The sequence below is a fragment of the Macaca mulatta genome, chromosome 2 (genome assembly GCF_049350105.2).
Source record: "Macaca mulatta isolate MMU2019108-1 chromosome 2, T2T-MMU8v2.0, whole genome shotgun sequence".
Taxonomy (NCBI): Eukaryota; Metazoa; Chordata; class Mammalia; order Primates; family Cercopithecidae; genus Macaca; species Macaca mulatta.
The window spans coordinates 4085103-4101090 of record NC_133407.1 but is presented as its reverse complement, the minus strand read 5'-3'; the positions used below and the strand labels follow the sequence as shown (position 1 = coordinate 4101090).

The window sequence follows — 15988 nt, the reverse complement described above, 5'->3', positions numbered from 1 at the left end:
GTGGTCTCATTTTCATGTCAAGTAAGTTTACAGGGACTGATGGGAGAGGAAGGAGGGTGCTTTGTGCCCCTGTCCTAACCAAGCTCCACTCTGTCCCCGTCTCTGAGGGGTCTCCCTTCTGGTGCTCCCCTCCCAACTCTCCTGCCTCGCTGTGGTGCACATATTCATTTTCTTCCACACATCCCCTTTCTTCTTGTTTGGGAGAAGACTCCAGAAACAGCCAACACAGCCTCCGATGAGAACCCCTGTGCCTGCACATGGGTACCATCAAAGCAGCAAATGTCCTGAAAGCTTTTTGCACTGTAGGTTACTTTGTAGGCAAGGCCCGCAGAGACATTAACCCTGGAAGATGACTTGAAAAATGCTAAAGAAATATGATAAATTTATATCTTTGCAGAATAACATTTCTAGTACTATTACTATTCTTATTTCTATTCATTAGCTATACTGTTATTTTTGTTCACGTTTTCTAATGAATCCCAACTTACATCCATAAGCTGTTAACAGCTCTTCTGATGTTGGAGGTCGGTGGGGATCTTCATCTTCTCTAGGCTTTATGATATTAATGCCATAGGTAGCTTCTAAAACATGTCTTGGAATATTCTGGCAAACGTAGCTTGTCAGGGAATCCACTCTCTTGAACTGCCTCCCTCCTCCCCAAGGCATACGGAACGTGCCTCTAAGAGCATGGCACTTCATCACTTGTCTGACGAACACTCTTTCTCCTCTCCAAAGGAAGAGTATAGTTATCGATTAATTTTAAAAGACTCAGTTTTTTTTCCTTTTAAACAAGGCCTTAAGCTCCCATGACTCTTCCATATGAATTCTTTTAAAATAATAATTTAAAATATCTCTGAAACTGACTTTAAAGATGACACATTTAGCCGGGCGCGGTGGCTCACGCCTGTAATCCCAGCACTTTGGGAGGCGGAGGCGGGCGGATCACGAGGTCAGGAGATCGAGACCATCCTGGCTAACACGGTGAAACCCCGTCTCTACTAAAAATACAAAAAATTAGCCGGGCGCGGTGGTGGGCGCCTGTAGTCCCAGCTACTCGGGAGGCTGAGGCAGGAGAATGGCGTGAACCCGGGAGGCGGAGCTTGCAGTGAGCTGAGATCGCGCCACTGCACTCCAGCCTGGGCGACAGAGCGAGACTCCGTCTCAAAAAAAAAAAATAAATAAAAAAAAAATAAAGATGACACATTTTTACCCTGAAAAGTAGATTATGCATTTGTGATTCTAATGTAGAGATAAAGCAAGGGGAGTCTGTTTCTAATGTCTACAATTATGCAGGATTACTTTTCCTCCTTTGTCTCATCTCTCATAGTTTGTCTGAATTTTCCTTAAGCCACTAACAATATTCTACTTGTACTACAGTTATTCACGTACATACCTCACGTGTCCCCAACAGATTGATGCTTCGTATAGGGCAGTAGCCGTCTCTATTTATGCCCTATCCTCCATAGTACCTAACCTAAGGCTACCGGCAATAAATAATTCATGTCTCACTATTAATTTACTGAGAAACTTAAAAGGCCGGGCTCACGCCTGTAATCCCAGCACTTTGGGAGGTCAACGCAGGCAGATTATTTGAGGTCAAGAGTTTGAGAGCAGCCTAGTCAACATGGTGAAACCCCATCTCTGCTGAACAACAACAACAAAATTAACTGGGCATGGTGGTGCACACCTGTAATCCCAGCTACTCGGGAGGCTGAGGCAGGAGAATTGCTTGAACCCAGGAAGTGGAGGTTGCAGAGAGCCGAGATTGCACCACTACACTCTAGCCTGGGTGACAGAGTGAGACTCCATCTCAAAAATAAAAAAAGCTATATACTTTTTCATATATATGTATCTATGAATAAGCTGTGGCCTTAAGTGTAGTTATGAAGGAAATTTTACCCTACTTACAAGCCAGCGGATTAGTGTGCCAATTTCATGATGTCTCCTGTTTTCTGCTAGTATCTACAAAACAGTAACAGACTAACTTGTTAGCTTGTAAGTACAGTAAAATCTCAGACCTTGCGCAGTTTTTCCCTTTCGTTTTCTTTTTTCTTCAGGAGTCTCGCTTTGGCACCCAAGCTGGAGGGCAGTGGCACCATCTCGGCTCACTGCAACCTCTGCCTCCCAGGTTCACGAGATTCTCATGCTTCGGCCTCCCGAGTAGCTGGGACTATAGGTGTGCACCACCACGCACAGCTAGTTTTTGTATTTTTAGTAGAGACAGGGTTTTGCCATGTTGGCCAGGCTGGTCTCAAATACCTGGCCTCAAGTGATCCGCCCACCACAACCTCCCAAAGTGTTGGGGTTACAGGCATGAACCACCACACCTAGCCCCTGCATAGTTCTTAACAAATCCATCTTTGAGTCCTTTTTTCATGCCGGGTGCTGTCCTAGATGCTTTCTGTAAGTTAATTCATTATGCTGCTGACAAGTAGCAGAGTTCCTAATTTACTGCTTACTAGCTGTAAGAGCTTAGATAAATTATTTAACTTCTCTGTGCCTCAGTCTCCTCAAGTTTGAGGAAACGGGAATAACAGCAGTATCTGCCTTAAGGGTTGCTTTTTGAGGATTAAAAGATATTTGATTAGGGTTTAGAAAAGCACATAGCAAGTATTCAATATATGTTAGCTATACTGATTAAATATAATCAACCATGAGATAGATGCTTTTCCCCCACTTAGAGAAAAGGGAAGTATTTGGGAAGGTTACGCAAGTTTTCCAAGGTCACTCAAAAGGTTACATGGCATTGTTAAATAGGTTTGCAACTTGGAACCGAGTATCTGAAACCTGGATTCTCCCATTTCTTCAAGGCTACACTGCGGAAATCAGGAAATGAGGTTCCGATTTGGAAGTTCTCATGCTATCTCACAGTCTAAACTTGTGCAGATCACTAGTATTTTAAATTCTTCATCAAATCGGAATCCCTCAAATGCCTACAATAAACCTGAAGCCCTAATATGCACGTAATAACTAGAGTGTTTCCAAAGCAGAAAGGATATTAACGATACAGGTGGAACATGATCTCTCATCTGATCAATAGGGAGGATTCCGCTGCAAGTCATTTCGGCCTTGGTAGACACGAAAGACGGCATCACCAAGCCAGGACAGTCACACAGGCAGAGACCAGGCTCCACGTAGAGAGTCTGGAAGACAAGCAAGAGTTTTGAGCTGGGTATACAACAGATGAAAGGAAGAAACAGCTGCACGCGAGTGGCAAGAAACCACAAAAATACCTGAAAGTGCTTCGTGTGACCAGGTGTGGCAGACACAGATACTTTCTTGTTGCCCATGATAGTATTGATTGTTGAACTCTTACCAACATTAGGGTAGCCCACCTAGAAAAGACTCAGAAGTTACCAAATAGTAAAACAGTACATCTATCAAAAGACTCAAAGATATGACATAGATGATGGCAAGACTAGCATTACGCGTCTGGTTACTTTGAAAATTATTTGAAATCCATGCTCTCTGTATTTGCTGAGACATCTTTTTTCTCCTGTGGTGTGGGTATATTTATTCAGACATGTCTCCAGTGACAAATGGTCAGGCTATGTACATTTTAATTTTATAGGTTTTGCTGTTAACAGCAGATGCTACAGAAAATTTCATCCCCTTGTCCCCAGCCTTCCCTCACTGCCCCATCTACAGACAGTGGTTTCCATTGCATCTTCCACACTGGGTGAGGCTGATCGGATGGACATTTGAATAATCACAACACACAATTATCTTTAATTTTCAGTCATTTTAAGTTAAAGCCAAGCACAATGTCTGGCATGTGGCAGGTGATCAGTAAGTGTTTGCAGAATTTCTAGAGTAAGAAATTCAGAAAATGAGGGAGGATGCTCAGTTTTTCCATAAAGGTGAGAAAACATGTAGAGAACTGAACTTTCTGATACAAATTTTTAGCAACAATATAAAGAATGAAGCTTTAAAGCTCAGAGGCATCATAAGCAACTTTCCCCATGTTCCTAACAAGTTAGTTCTAGTGCTGAATTGGGAATTACACCTAGGTCTGTCTGATTCCACAGACAGCTCTTTTAACTACACTAAAATAAGATGCTAATCTACTTCAGTCATTTTAAACAGGCATTCTGGGGCAGGGGGTTGGGGCAGGAGAGAAGGGGGCTCAAAACTAATTAAGATTAGCTATACTGAGCATGTAACTGAAAAGCTAGAAGATGTTAAACGTGCCATGATCTCCTTTCCCTCACTGTTATATTTTGGATAGATCTGTATAATAAATACCTTCTGTAACATCTCACATCTCCTTAGCTAAGGATGGGGCTGTAGCCCCTCGGGGTTTGCGCACTTCCGCAGCCAGCCACTTCTGGAATTAGGGTATATAAAGCTGGGGATGTGATCTACTTTCCCCTATCTACTATGCGGTGTTTATGCAACCAATGCATTTGTCATATTTTCTCCAGCCCCAAGATGCTGGGATTGCTGGGGTTCTCCGTATTAAGCATCTGAACATGTACAGCGTAAGCTGGCAAGGATCACAGGGTGCCCAAAGAACACTGGCTGAAGTCTGAAGACAATCTTAACATCCCTCTCATTCTGCTCTCTCAGTACTTCACACGGCAGAAAAAGCCGAACTGAAAGGAGACCGGAGAATACATTTAATGTGAATAGGTATGTTACAATATAAGCCTTGAGGAAGTCGATTCCTTTGAGTTGGGCTGTCTATCCTACTGCCTAATCCCGTGATGCCAGTGGGCAACAAGAGGGCAATGGTCCCGATGATGCCGGAAGCCTGGTTAGTCTCTGGGGTCGTGTAGCTACTGAAAAAATGGGCATTAAAGACAATCATGTGGCAACAATGTTATGACATATGTCATCTTACCAGTCCAATCGTAAGTTGCCCATCTTTCACCTTTCTCCCCGTATGTAGTTCCTTAAAGAGCTCTAGTAACTCCTGCTTGGATACGAGATGGCTAAAATTGTGTATCTGCCTCTTCTGTGGGGTCTTCCTGCTCTGAGCCTCAGAATCTGCAGCAGAGCTTTCCTTCCAGTCCTGGCCACAGTCCTCTTCCTCGGGACCGTCTTCTTCTGAGCATGTCTGCCAGTCATCTTCCTCCTCCTCTGGACAGTCCTCATACTCACTGTCATCTTCATCAGTTGTGAGATTTTCACTAAGTGAAGGAGAATCCCTGGCTGGGAGATGTTCGGTCTCACTGTGAGAAATTTCAGCCTCGTCAAAACTGGAGTGTTCAAACTCAGCTGTGTTGCTTTGTCTATCATCTTTGTTTGCCTCTTCCTGATAAAATAATAGAAACGCTCAGAAATACATAACTGCAGTTTCTACTCTAGTCAAAATACTTAATGAGTTGATTATGTAAGATGGACAGAGGACGGCTGGGCGTGGTGGCTCACACCTATAATCCCAGCACTTTGGGAGGCTGAGGTGCACAGATAATTTGAGGTCAGGAGTTTGAGACCAGCCTGGCCAACATGGTAAAACCCTGGCTCCACTAAAAATGCAAAAATTAGCCAGGCGTGGTAGTGCACACCTGTAATCCCAGCTACTCGGGAGGCTGAGGCAGGACAACTGCTTGAATCTGAGAGGCAGAGGTTGCAATGAGCCGAGATGGTGCCATTGCACTCCAGCCTGGGCGACAGACAAGGCTCTGTCTCAAAAAAAAAAAGATGAACAGAGGACAAGCAAAGTTCGATGGAGATGGAAAGGTGACTATAGGGAGGAGACAATGAAAGCCTTTCAGTGTCATGACAGACAACCACCGACGGTGGCGCCCTCTTGGAGGGGAGGAGAATTGGACCTTCCCTTCCCTTTTTACTTTATATGTTTCTATACTATTTGAACTCTGTATAAAGAACATGTATTACTTTTGTAATTTAAAATAATTCTTTAGGCCGGGTGCGATGACTCACACCTGTAATCTCAGCACTTGGGTAGCTGAGGTGGGAGGATCGCTCAAGGCCAGGAATTCAAAACCAGTCTGGGCAACACAGCAAGACTGGGTCTCTACAAAAACAAAAGAAAACAAGAACAACAACAACAAAACTCTTCAAAGACAGCAAGGGGAAAAACTTATGTTAAACTGAACTCTTTGGCCGTACATTATTTTGCAATGGGCTGCACGATAAAACGAAGCATGTCTCAGGAACAATAACACATTTAACATACTCTTCTCTGCAAAAAGCAGTTCATTTTACATTTGTATTTTTAAAGACGGTGGTTGGCATGTTTAAAAAAATCTGCTATTCTCTCAGAATTGCTTTTAGAAGTCAAAGCACCGTGGAGCACACACAGATCCCCGTGTGTGAAATGCGGCAGCAAAACTCAACTCCACATTATTTAGTGATGAAAGATTCCCTTTGGAAAGCGAAAGGTAAAAATAATTTACTACTCATGGGTGTGTTAATTCTTCTGTATCCCTCGTGACAACAAAGCAGAAATAAGGGTGAATCTGTTGGGACTTGAAAGTAATGGAAATCTTGTATCATTTCCAAGTAATTTGGTTAGAATAATTAACAGTCACAGAAGGGGACACAATGAACTCAGCCAAACGTGTATCCTAAATCTCAAGAAAGCAGAAAGAAAACAAAATGTCAAGAAAAACAGGTATGATTTCACTATCAAGCCTGGCAACTCAAAAAGAAACCGGGCTTATGAGAGAAATGGAGAACCGGAAGCAATTTCTACGGTAAATGAGCAGTGAATGTAAAGAAGTCAGCGTCCTCACTGTGGGGCTCTTTTGGGTCATTTTCAAACATGAAAGTAGCATGAAAATGAGAATGTGAACTGAACATGAATGTGCAGTAGAAAAACTGCAGCGGGGAGCAGTTCGGCTTCAGGAAAAGTACTAAAGACAATCAAAGGACTTTGCCATAATTAGGTGAAAAATTAAAAGAAGGAAAAAGTCAATCTTTTGGGGAACACAGTGCAATTCCAAGGTGACCAAAGGAAACCAGAGATACTCAACTCAGAACTCGGCTGTGCCTTTTGAAAAATGTCACATTTTTTCAGAACATTCACATTTTTCAAACAACTGAAGCTGAACAACTGTAGAAGATGAACCAAACTTTCAGGCAAGAAAACAGTGAAAACAGTGAATATCAAGCTACTTCTAGTACTTCTGTAATTTGATACCCAAATTACAGATATTAGTAACGAGTTACAAGTAAGACTTCACAACCTGAGAAATCATGGACAACAGTAGAGAGTCCAGAAAACTTGGGAGAAGTAAATGGCGCCTAAGTCTTAAAAAGGAGGAAAGAATATCTTCCGTAAACTACACACTGTTAAGCCAGAAACTGACATTAAAACAATTCCACAAGTGACCTGGTGAGCCCTAAAAATAAGACAGTCATCAACAGGAGGTAGTAAGAGTTCCCTGAAAACTGATTACGTAAAAAATTTCATCTCCCTTTGTTATCTACCACTTGGTTAGTAAATCAAGAAGGCCACAGATGCAGAAACTCATCTCTTCCATTTTTGGTAGGGTTACTGCATCAGGGCAGAGCAATATAATGGTAATTATCTATTTTAAAACTTCAGCACGACATTGACTTCCAGGAAAGATTGGAAACAACAGAAATAATGGTTTAACAGGGCAAACTATTCTTCTCCCTAACAATGGTAAGTATCTATACTTACTGCCAAGAAGATTAAATGAGTAAAATACATAAAGTGTTTAGAATAGTGGTGTCTGGTAAAGAATATGTTTTTATTAACTTATTAATTTTATGGGTTAGTTTTAATTAATTATAGTAATAATTATTATCGGTATATTCTTGTGAATACATCTATATTCACATAAAAACACCTGGCACAGAGTGCTGCTAGTAAGTCCACAAAAGGTCACAGAGCTGTATCCCTTGTCCTAGCCTGTTCAATGATGTTATCAATGACATGAAAATTCACAGCTAGAAGGCGAGGAAATGCTAACTGTACACTCTAAAATGAACTCTACCTTGGTACTAAGCCATTAACATATTTAAAAGGAACAGTACTCTCCTAAGTTGAAGTAAAACAGAACAAATATCTTTCTCTCCATGTAAAGATGGGATGAGGTTTGCTTAGTAAGTCTTTTTTTATTTTTTTGATATTTGAGGGATTCGGTTACTCACAGGTTCAATGAGCCAAGAGCAAACAGCTTCTGAAAGGAGATGAACTAACAGAAACTGAATTAATGTGAATATCCTGATCACAAGAAATATGAATGCTCTGTATACGCCCTAGGCAAACACCACCTGGAATAATGTATTCAATTAGGTGTGGCCAGTTTTGCCTGCGGTCCTGACGCAAGAAGACAGGCACCCAGGATGGGCATCCCGGAGCTGGCGTCTGTGAGAGCTGAAAATGCACAGCTGCAGGAGAGAACCGAAGGGACAAAGAGTCCTCAGATCAAAGGGTAAGGTGGCTGACTTTGTTCCACTGAATGGAAGAACTTTCTACATTTAGAGGTAAAAAGAAATGAGTTACCTGGTCTCGAGCATCCTGTCGCTTAAAGTAGTCGAAGAGAAATATGCAACTGTTTGGTATGGAGGTGGAGGGAGAGACTCCTCCACACAGTTAGAGGTGACAATTTATACAACGAGCTCACGGAGGGGAGGGTGCTGTATTCATAACCCAGCTCAACACACACTCCAGTCAATAGATGCCTGATAAACAGAGAGAGGAGAAAAGCACAGGGAAAAACACAGTACTTCTTACGTCTCTCCATCTCTACGATCCTAATTACTAATTTCTTTTCACAGTTGGTATTATGATGATGATTTTTTTTTTTTTTTTTGAGACAGAGTTTCGCTCTTGTTGCCCAGGCTGGAGTGCAGTGGCGCGATCTCGGTTCACTACAACCTCTGCCTCCCGGGTTCAAGCAATTCTCCTGCCTCAGCCTCCCGAGTAGCTGGGGTTACAGGCACCCGCCACCACGCCCGGCTAATGTATTTTTAGTAGAGATGGGGTTTCTCCATGTTGGTAAGGCTGGTTTCAAACTCCCAACCTCAGGTGATCCACACCCCTCGGCTTCCCAAAGTGCTGGGATTACAGGAGTGAGCCATGGCGCCTGGCCCTCTTATAGGTATTATTTTATTCAAAAGTAAAAATAAAGCCCAAACTACTTTTGCAAAATTTGGGCTAACAGATAATGTGGTATATCTTAATTTAGGGTTAGTTTCTCTGTTTTCAGAACAAAGTCGAAAGAGATTCTAATCAAGTCCTGAGAACTGACTATATCCTTCAGTTATACCCTTGTGTTCTGACTTCTCTTAAAAGCAGTTACAGGATCATTGTGGAACTTCCTATACAACTTCCTGTCTACAACCTTTAAAAAAAATTATACAATTATACAAAAATAATACAGCTAATACCAGTGTGTAACAACACTGGCGATGTTGACTATTCAGCAACATCAGCAGACTGTCGGACAGTCTGTGGCGATTCAGACTGTCCGACAACCAGAGAGAAAAGAACTTTGTGATTCACTTTCTGTAGGTCATCCGAATCCAGCACACAGGGGAAAAACCCTAATTCCCACAAATTTCCAGTAAGAGTAAACAAAACACAAATGAAGCACATTATGAGAAATCAAAATCCTCCTCTTTGAAACCCAACCTGTAAAAGTCCCTCAGGTTACCTCAGAGTCACCATTCAGGTGAATGGCTCCGGCCAAAGCTGACCAGAAAATAACCTTCACATCTTCTTTTTCAAAGTACGTGGCCCAGGCACTCCGCTGCTCAGCAGTCAGCAAGTCTGCCTTGTTGATCAGAATCACGTTCTCCTTACTGGCATCGATTTCTTTCACATAACATTCCTAAGCAAGACAAAGAGATTTAGAAAGGCCTCTTCAAACAACTAAAAAATGAGGCTAATCATATTGAAGATCCCAGCACAAGTTTTTACTGCCCCCAGTTTTAAATCATTTCCTAATTTAAACAGTCTTAATCACGACGCATTATACTAATCCTTTCAGTAAGCTTTGAAAAGAAGTTCCACCATTAATATTTTTGTTATGCACCAGCAGATTTAAAAATAATCTGGGCCAGGCATGGGGGCTCATGCCTGTAATTCCAGCACTTTGGGAGGCGGAGGAGGGAGGATTGCTTGAGCCCAGGAGTTTGAGACCAGCCTGGGCAACATGGCAAGATCCTGTCTCTACAAAAAATTAGATATATAAGATAGTAATAAATAAATAAATAATATGTATTACAGTTCTCAAAAAGAAATATGAATACCTCACATATTATAAAATATTTTGTTAACTAACCCAAAGCTACATTACATCATTTCATGGGATTCTCACACGTTAGTTATTAGCCCCTGTGGTGTTTCATAAACTTAGTTCACTTGTAAAATACCACAGGGAGTCATAACTAAAGTGTGAGGAGAGAGAACTTTACAGGATGAATTAAAAAGTGAAGTGACGGCCGGGCGCGGTGGCTCAAGCCTGTAATCCCAGCACTTTGGGAGGCCGAGACGGGCGGATCACGAGGTCAGGAGATCGAGACCATCCTGGCTAACCCGGTGAAACCCCGTCTCTACTAAACAATACAAAAAACTAGCCGGGCGAGGCGGCGGGCGCCTGTAGTCCCAGCTACTTGGGAGGCTGAGGCAGGAGAATGGCATGAACCCAGGAGGCGGAGCTTGCAGTGAGCTGAGATCCGGCCACTGCACTCCAGCCTGGGCGACAGAGTGAGACTCCGTCTCAAAAAAAAAAAAAATAAAATAAAATAAAGTGAAGTGACTGGCAATATGCTAAAGTAAATAAAATACTATTTCCACTGGTGTTTCCTGAAAAATGGGAAACCAGCAAATGCCTTAAGTGGCTTCTAAACTAAAAGCTAGAAAGCTCATTTAACTGCCTTCCTGCAGATGGAAATCATTGTTTGAGAAAACGTCTGTCTCAACAGTGGCATTATGCAAGCTTCTGACCCTGGAAGGAGGGAAGGCCTCATTAACAGAGCCAGAGCGGACAGAAGGTGTGCCTGCAGTCACTGCTGAGTGATTTGGTCCTCTCACAGCTACTCAAAGGACTGATGTTTGAATTTTGTCAAACTTGACTTACCAAATCCTCACATCTAAACAGGAGTGGGTTTCGAGCATCTACTATCTGGACCACAATATCACTGAAACACAAACACGAGATAGACCAATCAGTGTGAGTTGAAAGGGATTTTCCTAACCACACATTAATGGCCAGAGTAGCAAACACCTGCAATATATTAAGCACTGGACATCTTAATTAATTTTTAAGGTATAATTATTCCCGGTTTATACACGAGTGACTTAAGGCTCAGGGCAGTTAAGTAACTTGCCCAAGGCCACCAGCTAATAAGTAACACAGCCAGAATGGGAACCCAGGCAGCCTGGACCAGAGGTGATGCTCTTAATCATAACTTGCTATTGCTGCCATACAGCCTAGGGGGGTTCAGATGATGTTTCATTGCTAAGACATCCACCGTACTTCTATTCCACTCTCCTGGTGAGACAAAAGAGTATCCCAAACACTTCACTCCAAGGTGAAGTCTACTAAATATTCAATCCCTAGTCTGCACTCATGTTAAAGCCTCAAACGAAAACTGGTAAATCAGTTGCTGACAGCTGCCACTATTGAAGCTAGTATCTTATTTCAACCCAGGAATAACAAGGAAGAAAGCATATTTTTGGCAAACAATTATCCACCAATTCCAACAATGTATTTAAATGGCAAAAAGACAAAATAGGAACGTATTAACTTAGGTTGCCCAGCTGAAGCAGGAATGGCAAGTCCAACTTCTATCACATATAAGAAGGTACAGCAATAAGACACTTACTGCAGCTGGTGCAAGCCCCTCAAATCCCTCACAAATATAGTGGGGACTACAGGTGTCTACACGGCAAGGAGAAAAAAAAATTTCCTTCTCTGGGAGGCTCTTCCCTCCCTTCAGCCTCTGAGCTAGATGTTATAAAGGCCCACCATGACTGCTGCTGGAAGGAAATAAGCTACAGATGCATGACTACCTCACGGCAGAGTCTCCCCAAAACCCTTATTCTGTTAACCAGCCTTTTCTGAGGCAACTTTGCAAATATGCTAAATTCCAAAGAATGAAGGTTGCCATTTAGGACATTCTTTTGACAATTAAAAGTGCATTTTCTTTTAGAATAGTTAAAATGTCAGCATAATCCTGTGACACAAAGGAACTCACAGACTTGCTAATTTTGGACAAATTGTTTTTTAAGTTCTCTAGTTAAGCTGGTTCTAGTATTTCCTTCTTTAAGGTAATAATGCACTTTCAAACTGGATATTTAATAGTAAATGAAAAAATGATTACAAAAAAATGGACAAAGCCTAATCAACTAAAACCACAATGTCTACAAACATTATGTCTACATACCGAACATGTAGGAAGAACAATCAGTTTAGAAACACCAGTAAGAAAAGACATTTCAAGACAGCTGCTTCACGTGCTGAGTGAGGATCAGAGCAAAGCGCCAGCCATGTAGCAGGAAGGGTCTACACGGCACAATGGAAGTGCCTTATCTTACTGGAAGACAGTGTTCCGCCCTCAGTGCCTCTGCAGTTTCCTGCATTTCAATGACATGCTATACATCTAATCTTTTCTGATAACTACTATTAGAAGTAAAGAGGCAGATGGTTTAGCCAGCCTGTTACCAAACAGGAGACATCTGCTGTGGAGAAGACATCAATAAATATTTCCCATTCAAAGATGCAGCGGCAGTCATTTTTAAGTAAATATTTCTATGTAACTCAGATCCACTTTCATATACCTATATTCCTTGAGTTAGAAAACATGTTCTCTTATTTTAAAAAAAGGAGAAAATCACGTAACAAAAATAAGACAGCAAATAATACTGTAATCCAAACTGAAGCTAGAAGTTTCAACATGGACAGGCTCACTTGGGAAATTATCAGGGGCGGAAACAGTGTAAGAGAGGCTTCCTGTTAAACTGAACACAGAAGGTTACCTCTGCTCCCTCTCAAAACCTACAAAAACAAAGGCTGAAACCCATTAGGATAAAGAGAAAGAACAGCAGCAACCAAATGTCAAACCAACAAGAAGCAAACCTGTTTGTGCCCCAGACTTCCAAGAAAGCCCAGGATTAGAAGCATGAGCTCTCTCTCTCAAGGCCAAGAATGCGGCCCGCGCCTGTAATCCGTCTGAACGGTGCGCTCGGAGGTTGGCTTCTCTGTTCCCTTCAGTGAAGCAACTGCAACCCACCACACAGCCCCCATTCCCCACCCTAATAGCAGAAGGCGAGCGTTTATTATGGAGAAAATGAACTTGAGAAGTTCCAGGACTGGGACCTCAGGCACAGGGAAAATGGGAAAGAGTTGCCAAAGTGCAAAAAGGGGAATTCAGCGTAAGCCTATGAAGATACTGAACTGTGAAGATGCCCAGCGCCATTGTATTTACCACCTCCTGCCCCTTCCTGGCAGGAGATCATTCTTCTTTTTAAAACCTGACTGGAACCGGGCACAGTGGCTCACGCCTGTAATCCCAGCACTTTGGGAGGCTGAGGCGGGTGGATCACCTGAGGTCAGTTCGAGATCAGCCTGACCAACGTGGAGAAACCCCATCTCTACTAAAAATACAAAATTAGCTGGGCATGGTGGCACATGCCTGTAATCCCAGTTATTCGGGAGGCTGAGGCAGGAGAATCGCTTGAACCCGGGAGGCGGAGGTTGTGGTGAGCAGAGATCGTGCCACTGCACTGCAGCCTGGGCAACAAGAGCGAAACTCCGTCTCAAAAAACAAAACAAAACAAAACAAAACCAAACCACACACACACACAACTGACTGGCTCTGGGGAAAAGACCTATAGATCTTAACATCTTGGAGTATTCCGACAAAATAAAACTGACCCCTGCCCAGGCACCTTACGGTGAAGCTCACCAGTTGGCAAATTCTACTAAACAGGTAGGCCTGTCAACCAGCCTTGTAATGCTTTGTTCTTAAAGACAGATAAACATCACTAGACACCTGAGGAAGGCCTCTTCTGTAAAAGTCAGAAACCAGAAGAAAAAGAAAAGGAGCAAAGAAGAAAGACAGATAACATAGGAAGTAGGACAATATCTGAAAACAAAACAAAAACTGTAAGTGTGAAGATGGAGGCTGCTACCCTCAAGGTCCGGGCTGTAGTACTTCCACGCTTGTTACCGTTTCTCTTTGGAAATGAGAAAACGGGCATTCTCAGGAGTACACAGCCTCAACCACCAAGGAGGCATCAAAGAGAAGGCTCCTCTGCTCACAGCAGCTCCCCAGTTCCCCAGGAGAATGGCTGTGGGTCTTCCGAAGCCCCCCTCAAGCCTGAGTAAAAGCAGCCTGCATGGACCCATCATCTGCAGAAAGCCTTTCCTTTCTTCCGCCTTAGAGATTTGCCTTGCTTCTGTGACCTCCCCACACCCCAGCCCAAGAGCCCTTTCTACACCCCCAGAGGCAGAGGATGGGGGCATTCAAGTGACTTTAATTGTCATCACCCTAATAAGAAATGTAAGTGACCTTTACAAGTTTAGTCCAAGTATTGTTTTCTTTTTTGTTGAGAAGGAGTCTTGCTGTCACCCAGGCTGGGGTGCGGTGGTGCGATCTCGGCTCACTGCAACCTCCTGGGTTCAAGCGATTCTCCTGCCTCAGCTTCCCAAGTAGTAACCAAGCCTGGTTAATGTTTGTATTTTTAGTAGGGACGGGATTTCACCATGTTGCTCAGGCTGGTATCAAATTCCTGACCTCAAGTGATCAACCCGCCTCGACCTCCCAAAGTGCTGGGATTACAGGCGTGAGCCACCGGGTTGGGCCCTGTTTTCTTAATAACAATATGCTAAATGTGATAAGATTCTTTTCTGAGAATCCCAATTAAGGCATTCTGTTTCCTAGTCTTCTTACTAGGTTCACGTTATAGATTTCAAAGAAAACAAAAACCAGCCTGAAGGGTCCTTGTTGAAAAACATCATTTCAAATATAAGGTTCATTTATGGCATCCTTGAAAGTAATTCAGAAACTCTTTGAGGAAAACAAAAACCTCTTAACTACACCAAAGAGGTGAGATTAGAGACAGGTGATTCATCAACTTCCAACAATCAGGAATTCTCCTTAGTGTTACACGAAAAAGAATAAAAATCTCTCATTCTCAATTTGTCAAAATCATTTTCTTCTTTTCAGAGCCCAATTAAAAAACATAAAAACCACCCCATGATTTCCTCAATACTTATCAACCTCTCCTTCTCTGCTATGACTCAGCCCCCTGCCTTTCTGTCCGCCGCAAAGCAGGAACTCTACTGCCCTCTGTATTTTCGCATGTATTAAGTTCTCTGAGTACAAGAACTGCATTTCATTCATTTGTGTGCCCCTGGTTCCCGGTGCTTTGCTTAGCATTTAGCTGAACATGGTGACAGTCGGCTGACGCGAGCTGTGACATCCGCCTCGCCCCATAACATAGATGCTCTTTGCAGGCAGGAACTTAACTCTTTTTCGTACTCATATTTTCCACATTACCAGTAGAAACTAAATATACATTTGCTAAAATATCTATATAGGTTCTTCAGAATTCATCTTATAGAAAACGTTCATTATTCTCACACGCTTATCAACATATTCATCTAATAACAAAAAACCTCTACAAAATATATGGTAGTATCATATTGTGTTTTTATAATAATTCTTAGTAACCCTCTGCATAGCTTAATTCTTCATGCCCTGAGCCTATAAGCCTATATCAACATCCAAATCGAACATAACTTCCCCACAATGTCTTTATCACACAAAAGAAAATGATGGATTCACCTTCTCTCAATGACTCTCCAGAGCTGGCGCCAAAAGTCCAAATTTCGTTCAAATGGAGTCAGGATCAGCTTTTGTTCCTCTTCTAGCCTAGTTTTTGAATGAGAAGTTTATATCTTTGCCAGATTATAATAGACAATTTTTAGCAGTGTAAATGCTCAAATTCATTACATTAAAAATAAGTACGGTGCGCAAATATCCAGAGTCAAATTATTTTATATATTTCCTGCTGAGACACCATAAAAATACT

The 15988-nt window shown here is 42.3% G+C and overlaps 1 protein-coding gene across 2 annotated transcripts in view; it reads right to left on the bottom strand.

Annotated features, from left to right (window-relative positions):
* Positions 1-15988, bottom strand: part of LSG1 (large 60S subunit nuclear export GTPase 1) — a 30165-nt gene that overhangs the window by 7826 nt on the left and 6351 nt on the right. For both annotated transcript variants that reach the window (XM_015132543.3, XM_015132544.3), the window contains exons 5-11: positions 15742-15828; positions 11028-11088; positions 9600-9776; positions 4844-5257; positions 3234-3335; positions 3000-3143; positions 489-612 (exon numbers count right to left, since the gene is read on the bottom strand). In XM_015132543.3, the coding sequence (XP_014988029.2) occupies positions 489-612; positions 3000-3143; positions 3234-3335; positions 4844-5257; positions 9600-9776; positions 11028-11088; positions 15742-15828 (1109 nt within the window). The remainder of the gene's footprint in view (positions 1-488; positions 613-2999; positions 3144-3233; positions 3336-4843; positions 5258-9599; positions 9777-11027; positions 11089-15741; positions 15829-15988) is intronic.